Here is an 18,037-nt window from a genome sequence, read left to right as displayed (position 1 = left end):
TTTGTGATTACTTTATGTATAAGAAGCGGTCATAGAATGAATCTTGGCCTATGCATTGCATTGTTGTGTATAATAATCGTACAGAAGTCACGTAGGTATTCGCTTGGTAAACAATTTCAAATAGAGCGCTCCTGTTTTATAGCCACCTCGTCGACCTGATTTGCCTTCTTCTTTTTCCGCTTGTCTTTAGGTTTCTTCGAAGACTTGGGGGATTCGGCAATGGCAATCGGGCCCGCGTCTGACTTGCGGCGTTTCTTCGGGGACTCCGTGGTGTGCGCAGGTTCGATATCGGACTTGTGGTGCTTCTGCTTCTTGTCGGGCGTGGCAGCTGCAATGGCAGCCACAGCAGCGTTTGCATCCTTAGGTTTGCGGTGCTTCTTGTGCTTCTTTGTCTTATCACCGGAAGCAGGGTCCTGGGCAGCGGTCATGGCGGCATCGGCTTCAATGCGTGCTTGCTCAGCCTCTTTCCTTTCGAGAGCACGCTGGCGCTTCTTCTCTTTCCTCTCCTTCTTTCTGCGCTTCCTTTCTCTCCTCTCATCGTTCTCGTCCTGCTCTTTCGATGGCGAGGAAACTTCGGGGAAGACCAGCTCAGGCTTAAGCTGGGATTCAGCCTCGACTTCGGAATTTCGGCGTTTCTTGGAGGATTTGGGCTTGTTGGCAAGCTTGGTCTTTTCCTTGATACGAGCCATGTAGCTTAGGTCGCGCTTTTGGGTACTACCTGTAATGACCGGACTCGAGGTTTCTGGGGACGTGGAGAATCCATTGATGGCGGCGGGTGTAGCTGGAGTAGTAGGCTCGGATGGGTAGGCGACTTCAAGTTCATCCTCTTTCATATAGTCACCAGGCAGTGGCGAGGAAGTCGTCATGATCGCAGTGTCAGTTTCGGTCTTCGGTATCACCCCCATCATGGTCTGGTGGTCCACGAATCCGTATTTGAGCTTTGATGCCGGGGTGCTGCTTGCGACTGGGCCTTCGTCGTTGTTGTCCTCGTCATTCTCACTCACGCGCTCCTCGCTCCTAAAATCGCACGACCTTTCCTTCCATCGAGAGGTCTTCTCCACGGCTGCTCGAGGGTCGAAAACATAGTCTTTATTGCCTTTGGCACGCTCAGCCTTTACCTTTACGCAGATCTTGCGCCACTTGTCAGCACATTGTTGACGCGAGCGACTGTTGCCGATGGAATCGCTGACTGAGCCCCATGGAATCACTTTTTGGTCCATTTCATAGATGTCTTTATCAGCAGCTGCTGGGTTGATTTCTTTATGAGCTTCAAAGAAGTCTTGCAAGGATTTCATGAAGCCAAGTGTTTCATCGAGATTCCAATTGCCACGGTTCATCTTTTCACGGTGTTGAAGACGATTTTTCCACCGTTGCGTAACATCATCGTCGCTGCGGCCAAGCATTTTGCTAATGAGTGCATACTTTGCGGGATATAATTTCATCAATTCAACAAGCTCCTCGTCCTGCTCTTTCGTCCATTCGTGCGCTTTCTGGCCAGGAATCAGGAAATGTCTCCGCGCGAAACGATACAGGGATCGGCGGTCACGATCAGGAAGGACTCCATAGATGTCGGTCCATAACTCATGCTTGGAAGGGGCATCCGGTGGACCCGGCCACTCAGCACCTTCTCGCTCAGAATGCTGAATCATTTCATTGAAGGTTGTATTGCCAATGCCATGCATGTTGCACCAAGAGATTTTGAAGTTTTCTATTTTCTCGACTTCGTCAGGTGTGAAGAATCCAACTTTTAAGTTATCTTTCCCGCCGGGTCGCGATCCTCTGAGTTTTTTCGGCTTGCCCCGGTTGTTGAGCTCAACAGTCGAAAGGTTGTCGATGTCATGGACCGAGTCGGGCGCGAGGGTAGTGGCATTTTCGGCAGATTTGGAGGGTGTCGCTTTCTCAACTCCATTGTGTACCGTGCGGGGCTCCTCCGGCGATTTTTCAGGTTGTAGGCCAATTGTCTGTTCTGGCTCAAGCTTCGCGACATTCATCGATACATTATTGTTGTCGCTTTTGGCGTCATGGTGCTTCTTCCTTTTCTTTTTGCGCTCGGGATCCGACTCGTGCTTTCGCTTCGAGGGCCGTGACTGATCTTCGCCTCGAGAAGGTGCAGATTCGACATGACTAGAAGTTTCTGGCGGGGACGAGCGATCCTTGTTCTTGGATTTGCGCGACTTTTTCTTCTTTGCGCCGTCCGCAAATTTTGTATTTAGAGACTCCCCCACTGCAAGAGGTCAGTATTGGGGTCTTAAGGCATGAATTGGTTGATGAGCACGGAAGCTTACCCGGCGACTCAGGCCAGTCAGGCCCACGAGCCACGGGAGACACTCGATATCCCATTGTGGCGAGAAACTTATCGAGAGTGAGGAAGACCGCGCATCCAGAATTTCAGATTGACAGGTGAGGATATCCGGCATAATAACACCGCCTGCATCACCGCCACAATGACATGCATGAGAACAAATATCAGTACGGAGAATTGGACTTTGGTCGGAAAACTTGCGAAATTTCAGCAGAATTTATATCCTGGAATGTAAAATTAATGTACAAGATGCTCATGGTATACATAAAAAGCAGAGAACCCCAAAACCCGTACTCCTTTGACAAGAGCACTGCATAAAGTGCACAATCATGCTAATTTCATACCGCGCAAGATCTTTGTCACTAACTTCTGCTGATCAGCCGCGTCAAGGTTTCTCTCATCTGTACCTTGCAGACATTGGCCAATAGCGACTGTGACCTTGACTGCACTCTCTCCTGCATTGGAGCAATCCACCCAAACCTTTCCATTGCGTCCAACGGCGATCTCAAATCCTCCCAAGCTCTCAAGCTTCTTTCCGAGCTCGGCGAGGACCACAAGACCGTCAACCGCGTCGGATTTCTCAGCTGAAGTGGAGCTAGCCCGAAGCAAGCGAGCTGCCATGCCCGTGGAAACATCAAACACCATCCCACCAACTAGAGGACCTAGACCTCCAGGCTCGGCCTTGCCAGTGGCCGGATTGACACAGGTCAACTCGACCTCAGCACCGGCGCCAACACCCACTGATAATACGCGCGCGTAGACCAGGTCGCCTTGTTTCAACATCGGTCTTGTCTTCTTTGTGGCACCTTCGAAGGACAGTTGGCCCAGCATCGCGTGCGCCGTGTGCGGGGTCACTATGCAGTGGAAGTAATCGACGCTGGAATGGTGGATCTGTGCGATAACCAGATCGTTGGTAGTGGGGATGTAGCGGCGGTTGGAGAAAGATTGTAGTGAGACGGCGTTGCGCTTTGTATCGGTTACAAGCAAACCGGCCTGTGTGGCTGTCAAAACATGGTTTGATGATGTAGATGAAGCTGTAGGCTGTGACAAGAGGCGGAGGCCAGGGCCTAGTTTGAGAGGATTAGACTTGGTGGGCGGCAAGTAGTCGCTTGGTACCTCATCGCCCGGGAGCAAGATGAGGGGAGCAGACATAGTGACAGCTGCAGCTCTTTATTGACCCGAAAAGATGCTACTTCGGATCAATTGAGATGTGGATCAAGGTGAAGAGAAATATGGCAGAGTAAAGAGAGTTGAGTAGCTAAGCCAAGTGGTTGGCGCAGAAAACGTCTGGCTTATCACATTATCAGCACGTGACATGATTGCCAACTAGGAATATGTGATTCAAAAGGACCTTAAAGATTGATAAAACAATTACTAGAAGCTATAGAGGATATTTGGAATGCATTTAAAATTAGATTTAGCCAGTATGTATCTGTAAAGATCTATTAACCGAATGTACGGGCATAGAGGACAGACCTTGAGACACCGCCACGTGCTATCGATAAGCACCAGCCACTTTCCGCCGAAAATCTTCAAATTTTTCGATTGGTTTCCCCCTCCATCGAGACATTCCCCTTCATCGGTCACCCTCTTGACTTTCCATTCACTCCAAGTGACGTGGAATTCTTCTGTCTTTCTTGTGACTTATAATTTCTTCAAACACATTCGAAATGGGTGATACAAACGGTGTTTCCACTGAGGTGGAGCGCTTCGCTATCGGTATCTCCTTTGGCAACTCCTGCAGCTCAATTGCTCGCATTTCTCCTGTAATTTCCGCATTGACATTTCGAGATGGGATCTAGATGCTAATAAACCACTACAGGAAGGCAAGGCTGAGGTTATTGCTAACGAGGAGGGAGGTACGTTCTTTGTCGCTCCACGCTGAATGAACTCGAATTGACCCTGCTAGACCGTCAAATTCCTTCCGTTCTCTCTTACATCGATGGTGAGGAGTATCACGGTACCCAGGCTAAGGCCCAGCTCGTCCGCAACTCCAAGAACACCGTCGCCTACTTCCGCGACTACCTAGGCAAGGAATTCAAGGACATCGACCCTACTCCTTCGCACCAGTCCGCCCACCCCCAGCAAAGCGACTCAACCGTTGCCTTCACCATTCGCGATACTGCCAGCGAGACCCCCAACTCTGTCACCGTCTCTGAGATCACTACCCGTCACCTGCGCCGTCTTAAGCAGTCCGCTACCGACTTCCTAGGTAAGGATGTCAACTCCGCTGTCATCACGGTCCCCACCGACTTCACCGATGCCCAGCGCACCGCTCTCGTTGCTGCCGCCAAGGAAGCCGGCATTGAAGTTCTCCAGCTCATCGCTGAGCCTGTCGCCGCCGTTATGGCCTACGATGGCCGCCCCGAGGCAACCGTCTCGGACAAGCTGGTTGTCGTCGCCGACCTCGGTGGCACCCGCTCCGACGTTGCTGTCGTTGCTTCTCACGGTGGTATGTACACCATCCTCGCCACTGCTCATGACTACGAGCTGGGTGGTGCCTCCCTGGACCAGATCATCATCGACCACTTCGCCAAGGAGTTCATGAAGAAGCACAAGACCGACCCCCGTGAGGACGCCCGCGGCCTCGCCAAGCTCAAGCTTGAGGGTGAAGGTACTCGCAAGGCTCTTTCCCTGAGCCCTAACGCCCAGCTCAGCATCGAGTCCCTCGCTGACGGTATCGACTACGGTTCCACCATCAACCGCACTCGCTTTGAGATGCTCTCCGGCAAGGTCTTTGCTCAGTTCACTGGTCTTATCGAGCAGGTCGTCAAGAAGGCTGGCCTCGACGTTCTCGACATCGACGAGGTCATCTTCTCCGGTGGTGCTTCTCACACCCCTAAGATCGCCCAGCTTGCCCAGAACATCTTCCCTGAGAAGACCACCATCCTGGCTCCCTCCACCTCCGTCTCGGCCCTCAACCCCTCCGAGCTGTCTGCCCGTGGTGCCGCTTTCCAGGCCTCTCTCATCCAGGAGTTTGACCAAGAAGACATTGAGCAGTCCATCCACCCCATGGTCACTGCTACCCCGCACCTGAGCAAGGCCATTGGTGTTGAGTTCCAGTCCGCCACCGGGACTACTTTCCAGCCCCTGCTCGCTGCCGAGACCGCTCTGCCCGCTCGCCGCATCGCTCAGTACAATGCCCCCAAGGACGGCGGTGACGTCCTCGTCCGCGTCTGCGAGGGTGCCCGCGAGATCAAGGTCACCAAGCCCGAGCCCAAGGCCAAGCAGGAGAAGCCCGCCGACGACTCCGACTCCGACTTCGACTCGGACGATGAGGAAGAGGAGGACCACCGCGAGATTGTTTGGAAGACCGAGAAGCCCGTTGCCGAGCTCGCCGTTAAGGGCGTCAAGGCTGGCGGCAAGGTCGAGGTCATGGTGCACGTCAACCCCGATCTGGGTCTCCAGATCGCCGTCCGCGAGGTCGGTGGCAGCACCGCTGTCCGTGGCGCCATCAATGGCTCTGCTTAAATTCCCCTCCCCCTCCCCTAAAATTGATCTCCCTGATGGTGTGACGATGCATGCATGATTGATAGAGGTTGTTCACCTTTTTCCCCGTTCCCATTTTGTCTCGTTGGAGTCACCCTGTTTCTTTATCTGTTCGAATTACATAGACTCCCAAATGGAGGTGGCCAATGAAGAATTATTTTCCAACGCTTTTGGTGACCCGTGGTAGAAGGAGCCGTTTAAGCCATTTCCGCCCAAGGATTTCGTCTGCGACCTCCCGGGTTCCCGAGATCGCTCCCGAGATACGGATTTGATGGAAATCCATGATCTACTACCGGCTTATGCTGGTTAACGTGAATTAAGTGTACAATTCTAAGAAATAGAGAAATTATATTACAACTATTAGATAAAAGCAGCGGAAATCACATATAACACCACACTAGAAAACATTGCAGCCATGGAATCGTACATGATTCATGGAAACTCGGCGTCGGTAGATGTCAATAATGACGGGATGAGCGCCAGTGCAGGGACCGCATGATGCGTCGCCGCTACCGTCATGGTGGTACAATTAATGATCGTCAGGTATTTCGTAACAGCATGGAACGAGCGTGAGGGGTTTTAACGTGAGGCGGAAGACGAGTGCGCAAGGCCGGTAAAAGCAGAGCGAGAACATATCTCCTTTCAGAGACGGAATATCTCAGAAGTAACGGCGCAACAAAAGGGAATCGTGTACGTGATGACGCAAGACGTTGAATATCAACGTCGCGGGTGAATTCAATCCGATACGACGCTCCGGGGGCAGTATTCTTTGCTTCGAGAGCTCCAATGGCTCATTTATGCGTGCTGCTGTGCGCTGGACTCCTGCTGCTCCTTCTTCTGTTCTTTCACGCTGTTTGAGCGAGCAGAGCTGAAGAAGCCACGGCGACGCTCCTTACGTCCACTGTACCCGGGTTCTTTGCGGCCGACGGCACCCCCGAGGCAGTAAAGCAGACAGGAAAAGAACAGACACACGCTGGCAGTCCACATGAAGGCGAAGGCCTTGACACCAATTTTGGAAACTTGGCCGTTGCTGCTGAAGGCATGGCGGCCTTGTACGAAAACAGCACTAGTTTATCGTTAGCTTGGAATATCCAAGAAGTGTGTGTTTGCGATGGGTACGTACGTCATGAGGCAGGTGGTGATGATCTGGAAGGTCAATGCGAGCCAGGCGAAGAAAGCGGAGACGTAGCTACCAATGCGAGTGCACAAGGCCAGGAATCCAGTGAAGAGAGAGCACACGGCGAAGAACAAGCCAATGATGATGAATGCGAACATGAACCGGGTCGTCAAGTAGTAGTGATTAGTGCTAATTCATATATCAGCGCAGGCGCTAAGATCGCGCGAATCCAGTATCACTTACTTAATGAACTGATGAGGCACATTGACCGTGGTGCCAAAGTTGTTGGCGCGAGGAGGGTCGAGGGGGAAGGCCGGGTGCGAGCTACCGCAAACACTCCTGCCATTCGCCGCGACACTGCACACGGTCCAGAAGGTCCAGCGCGAGACCGAGGGTGCCCCCGGGATATTGCCTGTATCGGCCTGGAGGAACCAAATCTCATTGAGAGGCGTGGAATTGCGAGCACCACCCAACAATGTGAGGAAGATCAGGAGGATGGCGCTGGCCATGAAGAACAGGCCGAGAAGGCCAAGCGACACTCCTATCAAGAGGTCATGTTAGACGCCTTTCTGGTCCTTTATTTGAGAATCGGCCTGGACTTACTGCTGAGAGGCATGGTGGTGTGTCCCTGTGTGGATAAACGATGAAAACTTTGCGGAGCTTGGGAGCTATAAAATAGCGGTCTGATCAGTGCCCAAGTAGATCTCGAAGTAGACTCGAGGTGAGGTAGAGTTGGGGAGAGTGACGATTGATTGAGAGGTGCAGGAATGACCGAGTCAGAAGTACAGCTGTGACTTCAAGAGCCGGGGGTATCCGGGACTTATGCTTCCTCTCACGACGTATCTAAGACGGTGTGAGCATCATCGGCATGTTCATAGTTCGTGAGGATCACGACGTCACGACACACCTGATTTGCTGTCCGGGGCAGTGGGTTCGAGCCCGATCGGGCTTAGCGTGGGCGGTCCATGACGAAGTCGAGCGGCAGCAAACAACGTTACTTTCACTCTCTTTAGCTTTTACATCACCGATTTTCCCTTTTTTTTTCAATTTTGCGCGGGGCCTGTGACGTGGATCAATATATTGCTGCCTGAGTCCTAACCGGGTTTTGATCGAATTATCGTCCCTATCCCCCTCAGCCCCATCCCTTAGCCCCTGCTCTCAGGCCATGGCGACGTGGGCGTACCCCCCACTGCCCGTTGGCCAGTTGGCCCGCGAAGCTGACTCCGCACTGGTATGTAAAAATGAGACCCTCACCGATCTTCCCCGGTACCCTGGTTGTAGTATGGACCATCGGAGCGATCGAGGTGGAGCTTGTCGTCTGATAGCATCCAATTTTTAGGCTCGTGAATTGGAGTGGCTTCTCCAATCCCTGCAGGAGTCACTGGCCTCGCTCAAAGAAGGTCTTTTAGAGTGTGCTGCCCTACTGGCGCCACAGGAACCGGGTTCGACCCTGGTTCTGTCGTCATTACGGTCCGAACATGTCAAAGGCTTTGTGACTCGTGTCGGCACTCAGGTGGTCAAAGGGGTATTGTGCCCGACTCCTTCATCTCCGCACATGGAGACTAATCCTGGTCGTTAGGATATCCAACTCCGGCTGAGCTCACTACCGCCGCCACGGGGTGCTCCCAGCACCCGCCTCACCTTGTCTCAATCTCCCGATGCTCCTGGCATGGTTTTGCCGCAGCTCGTCTCCGTACGAAACTTAGTCAATCAGAGCTTGGACATCGTAGATGTGAGCACGTACACAGGGGACCCCTTGAATGCAAGCTTTATCTTCGGCCAGCTGCATCTCCTGCAGGAGACGATCAGCGAGGCTCGTCAGATGCTGAAGGGGGACGGAGACGTGCGTGGAAATTGGTGGGACGGCAGTGCCGCCGACAACGTGTGTTCAGCGTCAAGATGTCTCAAATGAGTCTCAGCTAACGACCATGCAGACATTCGATCCTCCACCTCCTCCTTACCTTTCCTTTCACCTTTCCATCGCAGATTCCGCATTGGTTCTCCTTGTCCGTACCCTCGAAAGCAACACTATGACGCAGGCGCCCTCCGCCTTTGCTACGGACATCTCCTTGACCGGGTTTTCCCTGCGGGACCGGATCTTTGGAACCCGGAATCGCGCGCATGATGAGGTCGGCGACGTATTCATCTGGAAAGGCGAGGAAGTACACGTTCGCGAGAAAGTGCGAGTCGAAAGCCAAGACCCGAGCTTGATGGCTGTCATGGCCAAGCTGACAGCGTTAGAGCATGAAGTGATGCGCTGGGTAGCAGCCCTGCGGATATTGATGGGGAACGAGGACACGGAGAGCGAGGTATAGACATTCGCATTACAAAGATACCCCATATATTTCGGTAGCATTAAGTTGCCAGATCGAAACCAGAGCTTTATGCCCTTCAGTAGAGTAGAAGGCGTCTGTCTTTTTACGACCTACTTGTGACCAGCACAATCTCAATAGAGTGGAGTAACTTCTGCAGACGGTTCTAGTGCGTCACCGAAGCTCATCAACATCAAGATATCTGTCCAAATCCATCCAAGTCCATCTAAATCCATCTCGTTCAAACCCTGATCCATTGACCTTCAAAGTGGAGTCAATCGTGAGGAACGAGGGACCAGCCAATGAGCGGCCCGCGGTTTATGATGGGCGCGTGGGTCTCGACTTTAATTTTCTGGAGCTGCTTCATCCTTCAACTTTTTCTGTTCTCCTTGATTCGCAGCGCCCGAGTTCGAATAATGCTGTCCAGACCTTCAGCATCGAGCGCCAGCTGTCCTCATACGAGGCAGCTTCTGCGATCCCGGGTTTCTCGCCCTGCGAGTGCGCGACAGGCTCGCGGACTTACCGGCTACACCGCGACACAACAGAAACGAAACAAAACCCAACAAAGCCCCTATACCGTCGTTTCTCAATCCTCTCCCCACAAAATCTATTTCCTGAGGCCCACGGTGCCACAATGGGCCCCCGGACAAAGAGCAGTGTCCACCGCAGCGACCTCCGCCGAAGCACCGCAGCCCAGCGAAGCGGAACGTATCAACGCCTTGATCGAGCGCATCAATGCAAACGACGACGACATGGCCAGTTTGATGCACGAGTTAGACATGATGGGGGATCCAGAAGACATGGAGGGCCTGCGGGAACTAGTTGAGTTCATTAGCCAGCGAGACCAGCACACCCCAGAGTCCTGGGTCCACCTAGTCCGACAGTCATTCGGAGAGACAATCCCGGAGGGTGTCCTGGGGGAATCTGAAATGAAACTTTACATAACTCTCTATGGTGAACCGATCATCCAGGAGATCTTCGAAGAATCCATGGCGGAGGAAGAGGCGCAGGAATCTGACCAATTATTGCGCGAAAACGAAGAAGGGAACTGGGAAGAAATCAGATTTGAGGAAGAGGCGGGGGTTGAAGAGGATGTGCCAGTTGTGTATGATATGGAGGCTGCCCCTGAGGAAGAGGAAACAATCGCCATGCGCCGGACTCGCGAAGTGGCCGAGCAGCTGGGCGGAGAGATCATGCTGGAGCAGTTTGAGAACGAGGCCGTCCCGGACGCTGCTCCACGAGCCCATCCGTTGACAATGGAAGGCAAGTTCCAGACGGATCCCAGCACGATCAATCTGCCGAAAAGCACTGTCACCGGTCCCATCTCGATAATTTTGTCTGAGTTCTCCAACAAGCATATCGCTGAAACCGCTCGTCGCTTGTTCGGTGGACCTGGTTTGCCTCATTCCACCACAACTGCTCCTCCGCGAGCGCAGCTCCCACAGCTTGCGATCCCGATCAATGCATCCCAGAACTTTATGGGGGAGATGGAGGCCAATGCTTTCCTGGCAGCCTTGTACCCCGGAATCTACGCCTCAACCCTCAGCGTCCTGGTTGAAATTCGCAAACGTATGGGAACTGAGTGGATTCGTGGACTCATTTCTCAAGAAGGTGGTCCCAATGTCCTTGATGCTAGTGGCGGCGGTGCTGGAATCCTGGCCTGGAGAGATACTATTCGAGCCGAGTGGGAGAGTATGGTGCCCGATCATCCCGAGGGAGATCCTATCCCATACGGTCGATCAACTGTTCTGACAGCCGCGGATACGCTGCGCTTACGTGCGAGCGCAATTCTCGACAACACTACTTTCCTCCCCGTTTACCGGATTACCTCCATGTTCGCGATGCACCAACTGTGCATGACAAACGGGAGGCTCCTAAGCGAAAGCAGTTTGACGTGATTATCGCGCCGCACTCTCTTCTTAACTTCGACGAAGAATACGAGCGCAAGCACTTTGTCCAGAACCTTTGGGCCATGCTCAACCCCAATGGGGGTATTTTGATTCTGCTCGAGAAGGGTCGCCAAAAGGGCTTTGAGGCGATTGCTAGCGCCCGTGAGATGCTGCTTAAGCGCCATATCGCGAGTCCTGGTTCTACGGGAATATGCCACCCCTCTAGAATCTCCCGAAGACGGCATAACCACGATCAAAGAGCCCGGTATGATCATTGCGCCCTGTACCAACCACTCAACATGTCCCATGCACAACACTTCCGGACCGACCAAGGGCCGCAGGGACTACTGCCATTTCGAACAGCGGTACATCCGTCCGGATTTCCTGCAGCGCATCATGGGCGCTAAGGATCGCAACCACGAAGATCTCAAATTCAGTTATCTCGCCGTACAACGAGGCAAGGATATGCGCCAAGAGCGCGGTATTCGCCAGGATGCCGAGGCAACAGACGCTGCATTCGAAGGATTCGAACATCGAAGCGGATCATTGCCGGATGTCCAGCCTCTCGCTCTTCCACGCGCAGTCTATCCGCCCATGAAACGCCGCGGTCACGTCATTTTCGATCTTTGCACGCCGGCCGGCAAGATCGAGCGCTGGACTGTCCCGCGCTCTTACAGTCGCCAGGCCTACCGTGACGCCCGCAAGTCTCGCTGGGGAGACCTATGGGCTCTCGGAGCGAAGACCCGCGTTCCGCGCAATCTGAATCTCGGCGACAAACACGGCGAGGGTAAGAAAGAGCGTCTCGCTCGGCGGGCAGCAGACAAGGCTGCGGCACGTGAAGCCGACGAAGAGGGCGATATGGATGAACATGCCCGCGACGACGAAGAAGAGGAAGACATAGAGTCAGCAAATGGCAGACGAGATCGATCTGCGCTCCCTGAGATCCCAATGCGGAAAAAGGGCCAGAATATCCCGAGCTGGAAGAAACATGCGGACAAGAAGAGGATTCGACTGGCCGTGAGAAAGCAATCTGCGGCAGATCTCTAAAGCATCTGTTGGTGCCTAACCTCTTTGGGATCATGGACCTGCATTGGGTTGATTGGCGTACATATTGAGATTTGGAAACCATGTATTTGTATTACTAGAACACGGCGATTTGGCATGGGGGATTTGGACTTGGGCACTTTGTACTATATTATTCATCTTCACACCAGATTCAGCTAAAAACCCAATCTCTTCACTTTTGTTTGACTTGAACTGCTTGGTAAGGCTTCTGTTTCTGATATTTGAGGAGACTACCTCCCGTTGCGCTGTAATATTGATGGGTATCATTGTTGGTTCGTACATTTGGATTCTTCATGATCGTAAGCTGAATTCGGTCGTCTCAAGCTGGCTAGGTCTGAAAGTGCCTTCGAAGGAATGAGCGTCGAAATTGCCTCTTCCTCCCAAGGCTTCTGGGGCGAGGAAGGTCCATTCAGCATACGCAGCTAAGACCAAGCTCCTGGAGAGAAGATCGCCTGAAAAGCAGGTATGTCGGTATTGGTCCATGAAAATGTCTCCCAGGCATGTCTGCTGATTGCTCGCTGTGCATGTCGAGAGCTAGGATCTACTACCGTGGTATCATTGCGCCAACATGCCATACTTAGGTCCAGGCAGTATGACGCAGTTTAGAACTGTTCCAATCGATCAGCTCACTGCGCAGCCATACTCTTTCTCAACTGTCTCTGCCGTTGGGTACTCTGCAGCTCCAAGCGATCAACCGCATATTTGAGACGCTCTTTCTTCTGCACCAATCTGCGCAGCTCAGCGACCTTCGAGGCTGTCGAGGCAGCGCTGCTGCTTAACCCCGCTGAACGAGCCCGCATCGCGTTGCTTTTCGCGGAAGTTTTGTTTTCCGAATTGGACGAGAGTCGGCCTTCTTGCAAGTCACATTTAGCCTTTAAGCTTTCCTCGCGTCGTGAGAGCTTGTCGACGTGGTTTGAGGCGAGGGAGAGCAGGTGTGCGATGCTCGGTGTTATTTCGTCCAGGAGAGATTGTTGGGCTTCGCGCAGAGTTGGTTCTGGCAAGAGCTCAAAGTGCTAAATAATTCACGGTTAGCCCATACTTCTTGTTATTGGCAGATATTCGACGTTTGGCACTGCTTACTCGTGTTGTTTGCAAGACTTTGCAAAGGCGGGGGAAGTCATTGACACCAGAATCAAGCGTAGTGATGGAGTTGTCGAGGAGCTGCAAGGATGACTGTAGCGATGAGACCGATGATGCTAGCGAAGATGCCATTTCAAACGAGTGAAATTGTTGGTGTTGTTCGAGTTAGCAGACGTTGCGCTCAGTGTTTACATGGTCGCACATCGGAACGGAACGGTAAAGCGGCCACCGCCCCCAAAAGCGGCAAGGCGTCTCGGACCGGGCAAACTCCAACCTCACTTCTCCTCTCTCTCCTGCATCACCACCCCCGCGAACCCCGAATCTACCTATTCGCACCATCTGCCACTATGTCTCTCCTCGGAAAGAAGTTCCCCGGTCTCTTGGGTATGTTCCCCCAATTCCGTGTCGCGACCTCGTGCGCTACGACCTGATGATCTCGAATCTAACCCGCTTGTGAATAGCCACGCCCATGACCCCCTTCTTCGCTGCCGGTACGAAACCCGATCCGCTCTATCTCTTATGTTCTACGGAGCTGAATTGATGCTCCATTCGCTTCTTGTTCCGACTGTGTCGCTATCCGTGGATCCATGTTCTGACAAGTCTCCTTTCTAGGTGTCATCGTTCTGTACGGCGTCAACTCCCTCCAGAACGCTTTGTCCCAGAGTGAGTGCACCCAGCATCTTCTGATTCCTATCTCGACTAAAATCGGCGCTTCTTGCGATGGATTATTTGGGGCGTCAATCTCCGATAACGGTCGGCCCACCTGCACCTTTGAACACTAGACTGACACCGTTCCTATAGCCGCCGAGTACAAGAACGACCCCCGCAACCCCAACGCTAAGGCCGGTAACGGTCACTAAATTCGACCAACGATGGGGCATTGAGATGCCACCTTTTGTGGCGTGAGCAGGAACGGATCGAGCCGTCGTGCATGGGTATATGTGAATCAGAGGCCCTTGCTCGGCTATAGTCCGCAAAGTGTTGTACGTATGCACGGAGGTTTGCCTTCTGTCCAAGCATATAGAAGATTCCCTCCAGGGTGACTTGGATCAATTCACAAGCTGTACCACTACGATCTTTGGCTCTTGACCGTGGTGTGTCGTAGGTTGTTGTACATTCTATTGCCGCATATCACTGGTCACGTTATTAGCTTGGCGGCTCATGAAGTATAGTCCGAGCCATCCGAGCTATTGGCGTGCATCGGCATGTCTCATAGATTACCAGACTGCCAGCTGAATCCGGATAATGATAGGTGTGTCATTTTCTATCGGACTGGCACTTCATTCGCGATTCATCCATGGTGGCAGTCCCAGTGGATCTCCTCAAGTTTGACCAAAATTTTAAGTAAGAAACTATGGCAAAGTGAAGCTAGTGTTGTAGTACCTGAAGGCCCCCATTGAAGTGTCGAAATCTTGAACGCCACGCTAAACCCGATCCGGATCCGCAGCTTTTTGCCAACTCCGCCTCGATTCCAGAACATTACGATCCTCCCAAGCTCCCACCACATACCCCCGGGAACCCGCCAGAATGTCGAAGGCAGCAGCATCAGCAGCGTCAATGTTCCGGCCCAAGAAGCTGGATCTTTCCGGCTTCGTTAACACCCGCCTGATCCGTGATCACAACAAGCGCAATGCCTTCGCGCAGATGGAGCCCGAACGGTAAGAACCCTCGCCTGGACCGGCGGAGTGCCCCTCCGGATCAGCATCGCTGCCTCAATGATGAAACGTCATCTCTGACATTCTCCCAACAGTCAAGCGCTCCGCTACCTGATCCGCAACACTTCCCTCCCCCAGCGCGTCCGCGCCCAGGCCCAGCTCCAGCTGTCGCAGATGCACGTCTACACTCGGCCCACACAGATCAAGAACCGGTGTGTGGCTTCAGGAACTGCTCGCAGTGTTTTCCGCGATTTCAGACTCAACCGAGTGAGTACAGAGCCTTTGAAGGTGCGAACAGGCTGAATGATGGGTGACTGACTGGGGTTCTTTAGTTCCAATTCCGTATGCAGGCACTCGCTGGCGAGCTTCCCGGTGTCAAGAAGGCCAGTTGGTAAGCTAAAGGGGATTAGATACCAAGGTTCATGTGTATGAGAAATTCGGAAGGCGTTCTCTTCGCTTCTTTTGCATTGAAGCATGTACAGTACAGAATATCACACAACTTTTCATATCGTTCTTTCTTCAAATTTCTGTTTCTTTACAGTCTCACTTTTGACCGTTGTGATAAGTAAAGATCCGTTTGGATAAAGCTCATTTCTTCGCTGGCGGAGTTGAGACTGCGGACGTTTGTCTAATCCAATTTGATCGCTCTCCTAAGCACCAGTCTTGTCTTCCTACATATGACTCCCAGCCTCGATTAAACTTCTCCCTCATCCTTCTGGCTGTCACATCAGCTTCTCTTTCACAGCTGTACTCGACAGACTTGCAACAAAGCCTCTCTTTAAGATGTTCGTCTACACCAACAAGAACTTGCCTCCCGACCCTGAGTATCGCCCGGACCTCAAGAAGCTAGGGTGACTAATTTAAATTACGGCAGAAAGTAAGCCACATATCTGACGCCATTCGCAGATTCTCCATTACCGAGAGAGATACAATCCGCCGCGTTGACGATCCAGACGTGGGATATAAGTACAAGATCAACCGCAATGACCGGTTCAACATCAAGTACCGTGAGGCCATGAACGGTCAGTACTAGCATTACGCCACAGGCACGACATCTACTAATCCATGTGGTTGAGTCCAGAGGCAATTCGTAACATTGTCCTCCCGCGTCTCGCGAAGGCCGGCCTGAAGACCCTACGCCTTCCTTTCTGCGAAAGCAACCCTCTACGAGAGAAGATTCCCACTGAACCCCATGTTCCAGTCCTGGTGTCTCCAAACCTTTTGAATGCACCGCGCGTTATCTTGGTTTTCGGCGAGCCCGTGCAGGACCTAGGCATCTGGTCCTATCGAGCCATCCTTCAGGATGGCGTCAACATCGGGTCGGCTGTGAATTTCACCAAGGCCGTTCTGGGAGAAAGCCAAGGTGCAGAGACAACTGACAGCTCCGGGGAAAGAACAGACAATGCGCTGATCCTGGCCAACACGGGCCAGCTGCTTTGGCATTGTGGTTCTACTCGTGCCATCACAACGCAGACATGGCTCGCGAATCCTCGTCCTTCTGGCATTTCAGAGCAAGCTGGCATGTCTCGCCGCAACGTGATCCCCTGCAACAGGGACTGGCAGGAGCATATCAACTATGTCTTTCAGGCTTTATGGGAGTACCTCGGACCCTCGAGCCGTGTCGATGTGATTGGCATGTCTGAGGGTGGTCTGGGCGTCATTAAATATTTGAGAGATCATTGTAAGTGGACCCACTTATCAAGATAACTTCAGCCAGATGGGTATCACTCAGATCGGACCATCAACCACTAGAATTGACCATGATTGAACAGGGGAGAGATGGCGCCCTTATATCTCAGCCATGTGTCTCGCCGACCCGCTTCAGAGCACGAATGTTGAAATCGACGTGGGCAAACTAGCCGACCCGACTTCATTCACTGCATTCATGTCCTCACGCTGTCGGGCCTACATTGTCTCTCAAGATGAAGCCGACAAGCTCCAGGTGGGGTACCACCACCATGGCTGTAATTGCTACTCATCTGGTGAGACTGAAGACAGCGAGGGCATCTTGCTCAGTGCATGGCCTCTTGTGCTCGCCTGGCTCGACATTCTTTACAAAGACGACAACTACGCAGAAGTCGTTGTCATGGGCACTAATATGGACGAGGAGCTGCAGCAGGCCATGGAAGGACTGACTTGTAGGATTCTGGATGAGGATGGGCCTAAATCAGACTCGGTCAAGGAGCTAGCAACTGCGAAGCCGGATACCCAAATCAATGATCCGAAGGATAGGGATGTGGAACTGGAAGCCAAAGCTGAGGACGTCATGTCGGAGACCATGAGCTGGAAGGATGCGAGTGACATGATTCAGGACAGGGTTATTGAAGCAGAGGAAGCCAGTACGAAGACATTCATCACACCTGCTTCTTAGAAGAACATGATGCAGGCCACCAAGACTGCGATCTACGACAGCGATGACGGCTATGCTGGGGATATCGAGGGGATGGTGGGCCCTTACATGCAGCGCTCGTCGGTGGTGTCGGAGGTGGATTCTTTTTCAGTTGTCTTGGATACATAGAGCTTGAGGCAGTCTGAACCTGTCCCTGATCCAAGGGTAGCCCTCTACTCCATCAAGAATCGAAATAGGAGGAACATTTCTTATGCGCTCTCTACGCGAAATGCCATGTGTTTCCAAGCCACATTCACATTCATGGGCAATCAATCGGATATGAATTCATTTTCTGCTCTTGCATTCCTGCAAATGGTATAGCTACAGTCCAGGGCATACCAGAAATCGAACGCTGAGAACAGAGTTAGTAGAGCGCATCTGCAGTGTAACGCAAGTCATCGCTAGTCAAGGCAGGTTTGATGTCGGAAGATCTCTCGACATCCCATCACTATGATCCGTGAAGTCACAACAAGCATTTCGAACGTTCAGATAGTGCTAATCGGTGCGACCATCAGTCGGTGGGGGATGGTGCCATCAAGGCATTTCTGAAATGTCGCCTCTGGATTTGAGCCAGTTGAACTTAACCCCGCAACACTTCCGCACTCAGCCCTCCACTGACAATTTCCCGACTTTCACATCTCCATATTTGCATCGTCGTCGCCATCGAGATCATCACTCAGGACTCTCCCAATGGACGCTTGGACGAGGTTACTCGATGAGAACCACAAATGTCGACTCA

At 52.5% G+C, this 18,037-nt stretch overlaps 9 protein-coding genes across 9 annotated transcripts; 5 read left to right on the top strand and 4 right to left on the bottom strand.

Annotated features, from left to right (window-relative positions):
* Nucleotides 1-116: 116 nt before the first annotated feature.
* On the bottom strand, nucleotides 117-2,340 carry N7477_000610 (MYB DNA-binding domain protein; the record flags this gene model as incomplete). Its single annotated transcript, XM_056962273.1, has 2 exons — nucleotides 117-2,224; nucleotides 2,286-2,340. 2 exons carry the CDS (start codon nucleotides 2,338-2,340, stop codon nucleotides 117-119), a joined length of 2,163 nt encoding a protein of 720 aa, XP_056827276.1.
* A 289-nt stretch (nucleotides 2,341-2,629) lies between these two features.
* On the bottom strand, nucleotides 2,630-3,454 carry N7477_000609 (exosome non-catalytic core subunit RRP40; the record flags this gene model as incomplete). Its single annotated transcript, XM_056962272.1, has 1 exon — nucleotides 2,630-3,454. The coding sequence occupies one exon, from the start codon at nucleotides 3,452-3,454 to the stop codon at nucleotides 2,630-2,632; it is 825 nt and encodes a 274-aa protein (XP_056827275.1).
* Nucleotides 3,455-3,972: 518 nt separating this feature from the next.
* On the top strand, nucleotides 3,973-5,773 carry N7477_000608 (ribosome-associated complex protein SSZ1; the record flags this gene model as incomplete). Its single annotated transcript, XM_056962271.1, has 3 exons — nucleotides 3,973-4,068; nucleotides 4,125-4,161; nucleotides 4,212-5,773. 3 exons carry the CDS (start codon nucleotides 3,973-3,975, stop codon nucleotides 5,771-5,773), a joined length of 1,695 nt encoding a protein of 564 aa, XP_056827274.1.
* Nucleotides 5,774-6,586: 813 nt separating this feature from the next.
* Nucleotides 6,587-7,524, bottom strand: N7477_000607 (SUR7/PalI family protein; the record flags this gene model as incomplete). Its single annotated transcript, XM_056962270.1, has 4 exons — nucleotides 6,587-6,857; nucleotides 6,915-7,097; nucleotides 7,152-7,449; nucleotides 7,512-7,524. The coding sequence occupies 4 exons, from the start codon at nucleotides 7,522-7,524 to the stop codon at nucleotides 6,587-6,589; spliced, it is 765 nt and encodes a 254-aa protein (XP_056827273.1).
* Nucleotides 7,525-8,073: 549 nt separating this feature from the next.
* Nucleotides 8,074-9,223, top strand: N7477_000606 (uncharacterized protein; the record flags this gene model as incomplete). The annotated part of the gene is made up of 4 exons (XM_056962269.1): nucleotides 8,074-8,139; nucleotides 8,248-8,433; nucleotides 8,488-8,790; nucleotides 8,843-9,223. 4 exons carry the CDS (start codon nucleotides 8,074-8,076, stop codon nucleotides 9,221-9,223), a joined length of 936 nt encoding a protein of 311 aa, XP_056827272.1.
* A 413-nt stretch (nucleotides 9,224-9,636) lies between these two features.
* Nucleotides 9,637-12,156, top strand: N7477_000605 (tRNA methyltransferase RSM22; the record flags this gene model as incomplete). Its single annotated transcript, XM_056962268.1, has 3 exons — nucleotides 9,637-11,034; nucleotides 11,091-11,271; nucleotides 11,336-12,156. 3 exons carry the CDS (start codon nucleotides 9,637-9,639, stop codon nucleotides 12,154-12,156), a joined length of 2,400 nt encoding a protein of 799 aa, XP_056827271.1.
* A 644-nt stretch (nucleotides 12,157-12,800) lies between these two features.
* Nucleotides 12,801-13,386, bottom strand: N7477_000604 (DASH complex subunit SPC19; the record flags this gene model as incomplete). Its single annotated transcript, XM_056962267.1, has 2 exons — nucleotides 12,801-13,187; nucleotides 13,255-13,386. The coding sequence occupies 2 exons, from the start codon at nucleotides 13,384-13,386 to the stop codon at nucleotides 12,801-12,803; spliced, it is 519 nt and encodes a 172-aa protein (XP_056827270.1).
* Nucleotides 13,387-14,781: 1,395 nt separating this feature from the next.
* Nucleotides 14,782-15,304, top strand: N7477_000603 (mitochondrial 37S ribosomal uS14m domain-containing protein; the record flags this gene model as incomplete). Its single annotated transcript, XM_056962266.1, has 3 exons — nucleotides 14,782-14,912; nucleotides 15,005-15,176; nucleotides 15,242-15,304. The coding sequence occupies 3 exons, from the start codon at nucleotides 14,782-14,784 to the stop codon at nucleotides 15,302-15,304; spliced, it is 366 nt and encodes a 121-aa protein (XP_056827269.1).
* A 388-nt stretch (nucleotides 15,305-15,692) lies between these two features.
* On the top strand, nucleotides 15,693-17,280 carry N7477_000602 (uncharacterized protein; the record flags this gene model as incomplete). Its single annotated transcript, XM_056962265.1, has 4 exons — nucleotides 15,693-15,760; nucleotides 15,816-15,931; nucleotides 15,991-16,590; nucleotides 16,682-17,280. The coding sequence occupies 4 exons, from the start codon at nucleotides 15,693-15,695 to the stop codon at nucleotides 17,278-17,280; spliced, it is 1,383 nt and encodes a 460-aa protein (XP_056827268.1).
* Between the last annotated feature and the right edge of the window lie 757 nt (nucleotides 17,281-18,037).

This window comes from Penicillium maclennaniae (genome assembly GCF_028827695.1).
Source record: "Penicillium maclennaniae strain IBT 15551 chromosome Unknown utg000001l:1.0-3280838.0:1.0-3283122.0, whole genome shotgun sequence".
Classification (NCBI taxonomy): Eukaryota; Fungi; Ascomycota; class Eurotiomycetes; order Eurotiales; family Aspergillaceae; genus Penicillium; species Penicillium maclennaniae.
This window is presented reverse-complemented; position numbering and strand designations above follow the sequence as displayed.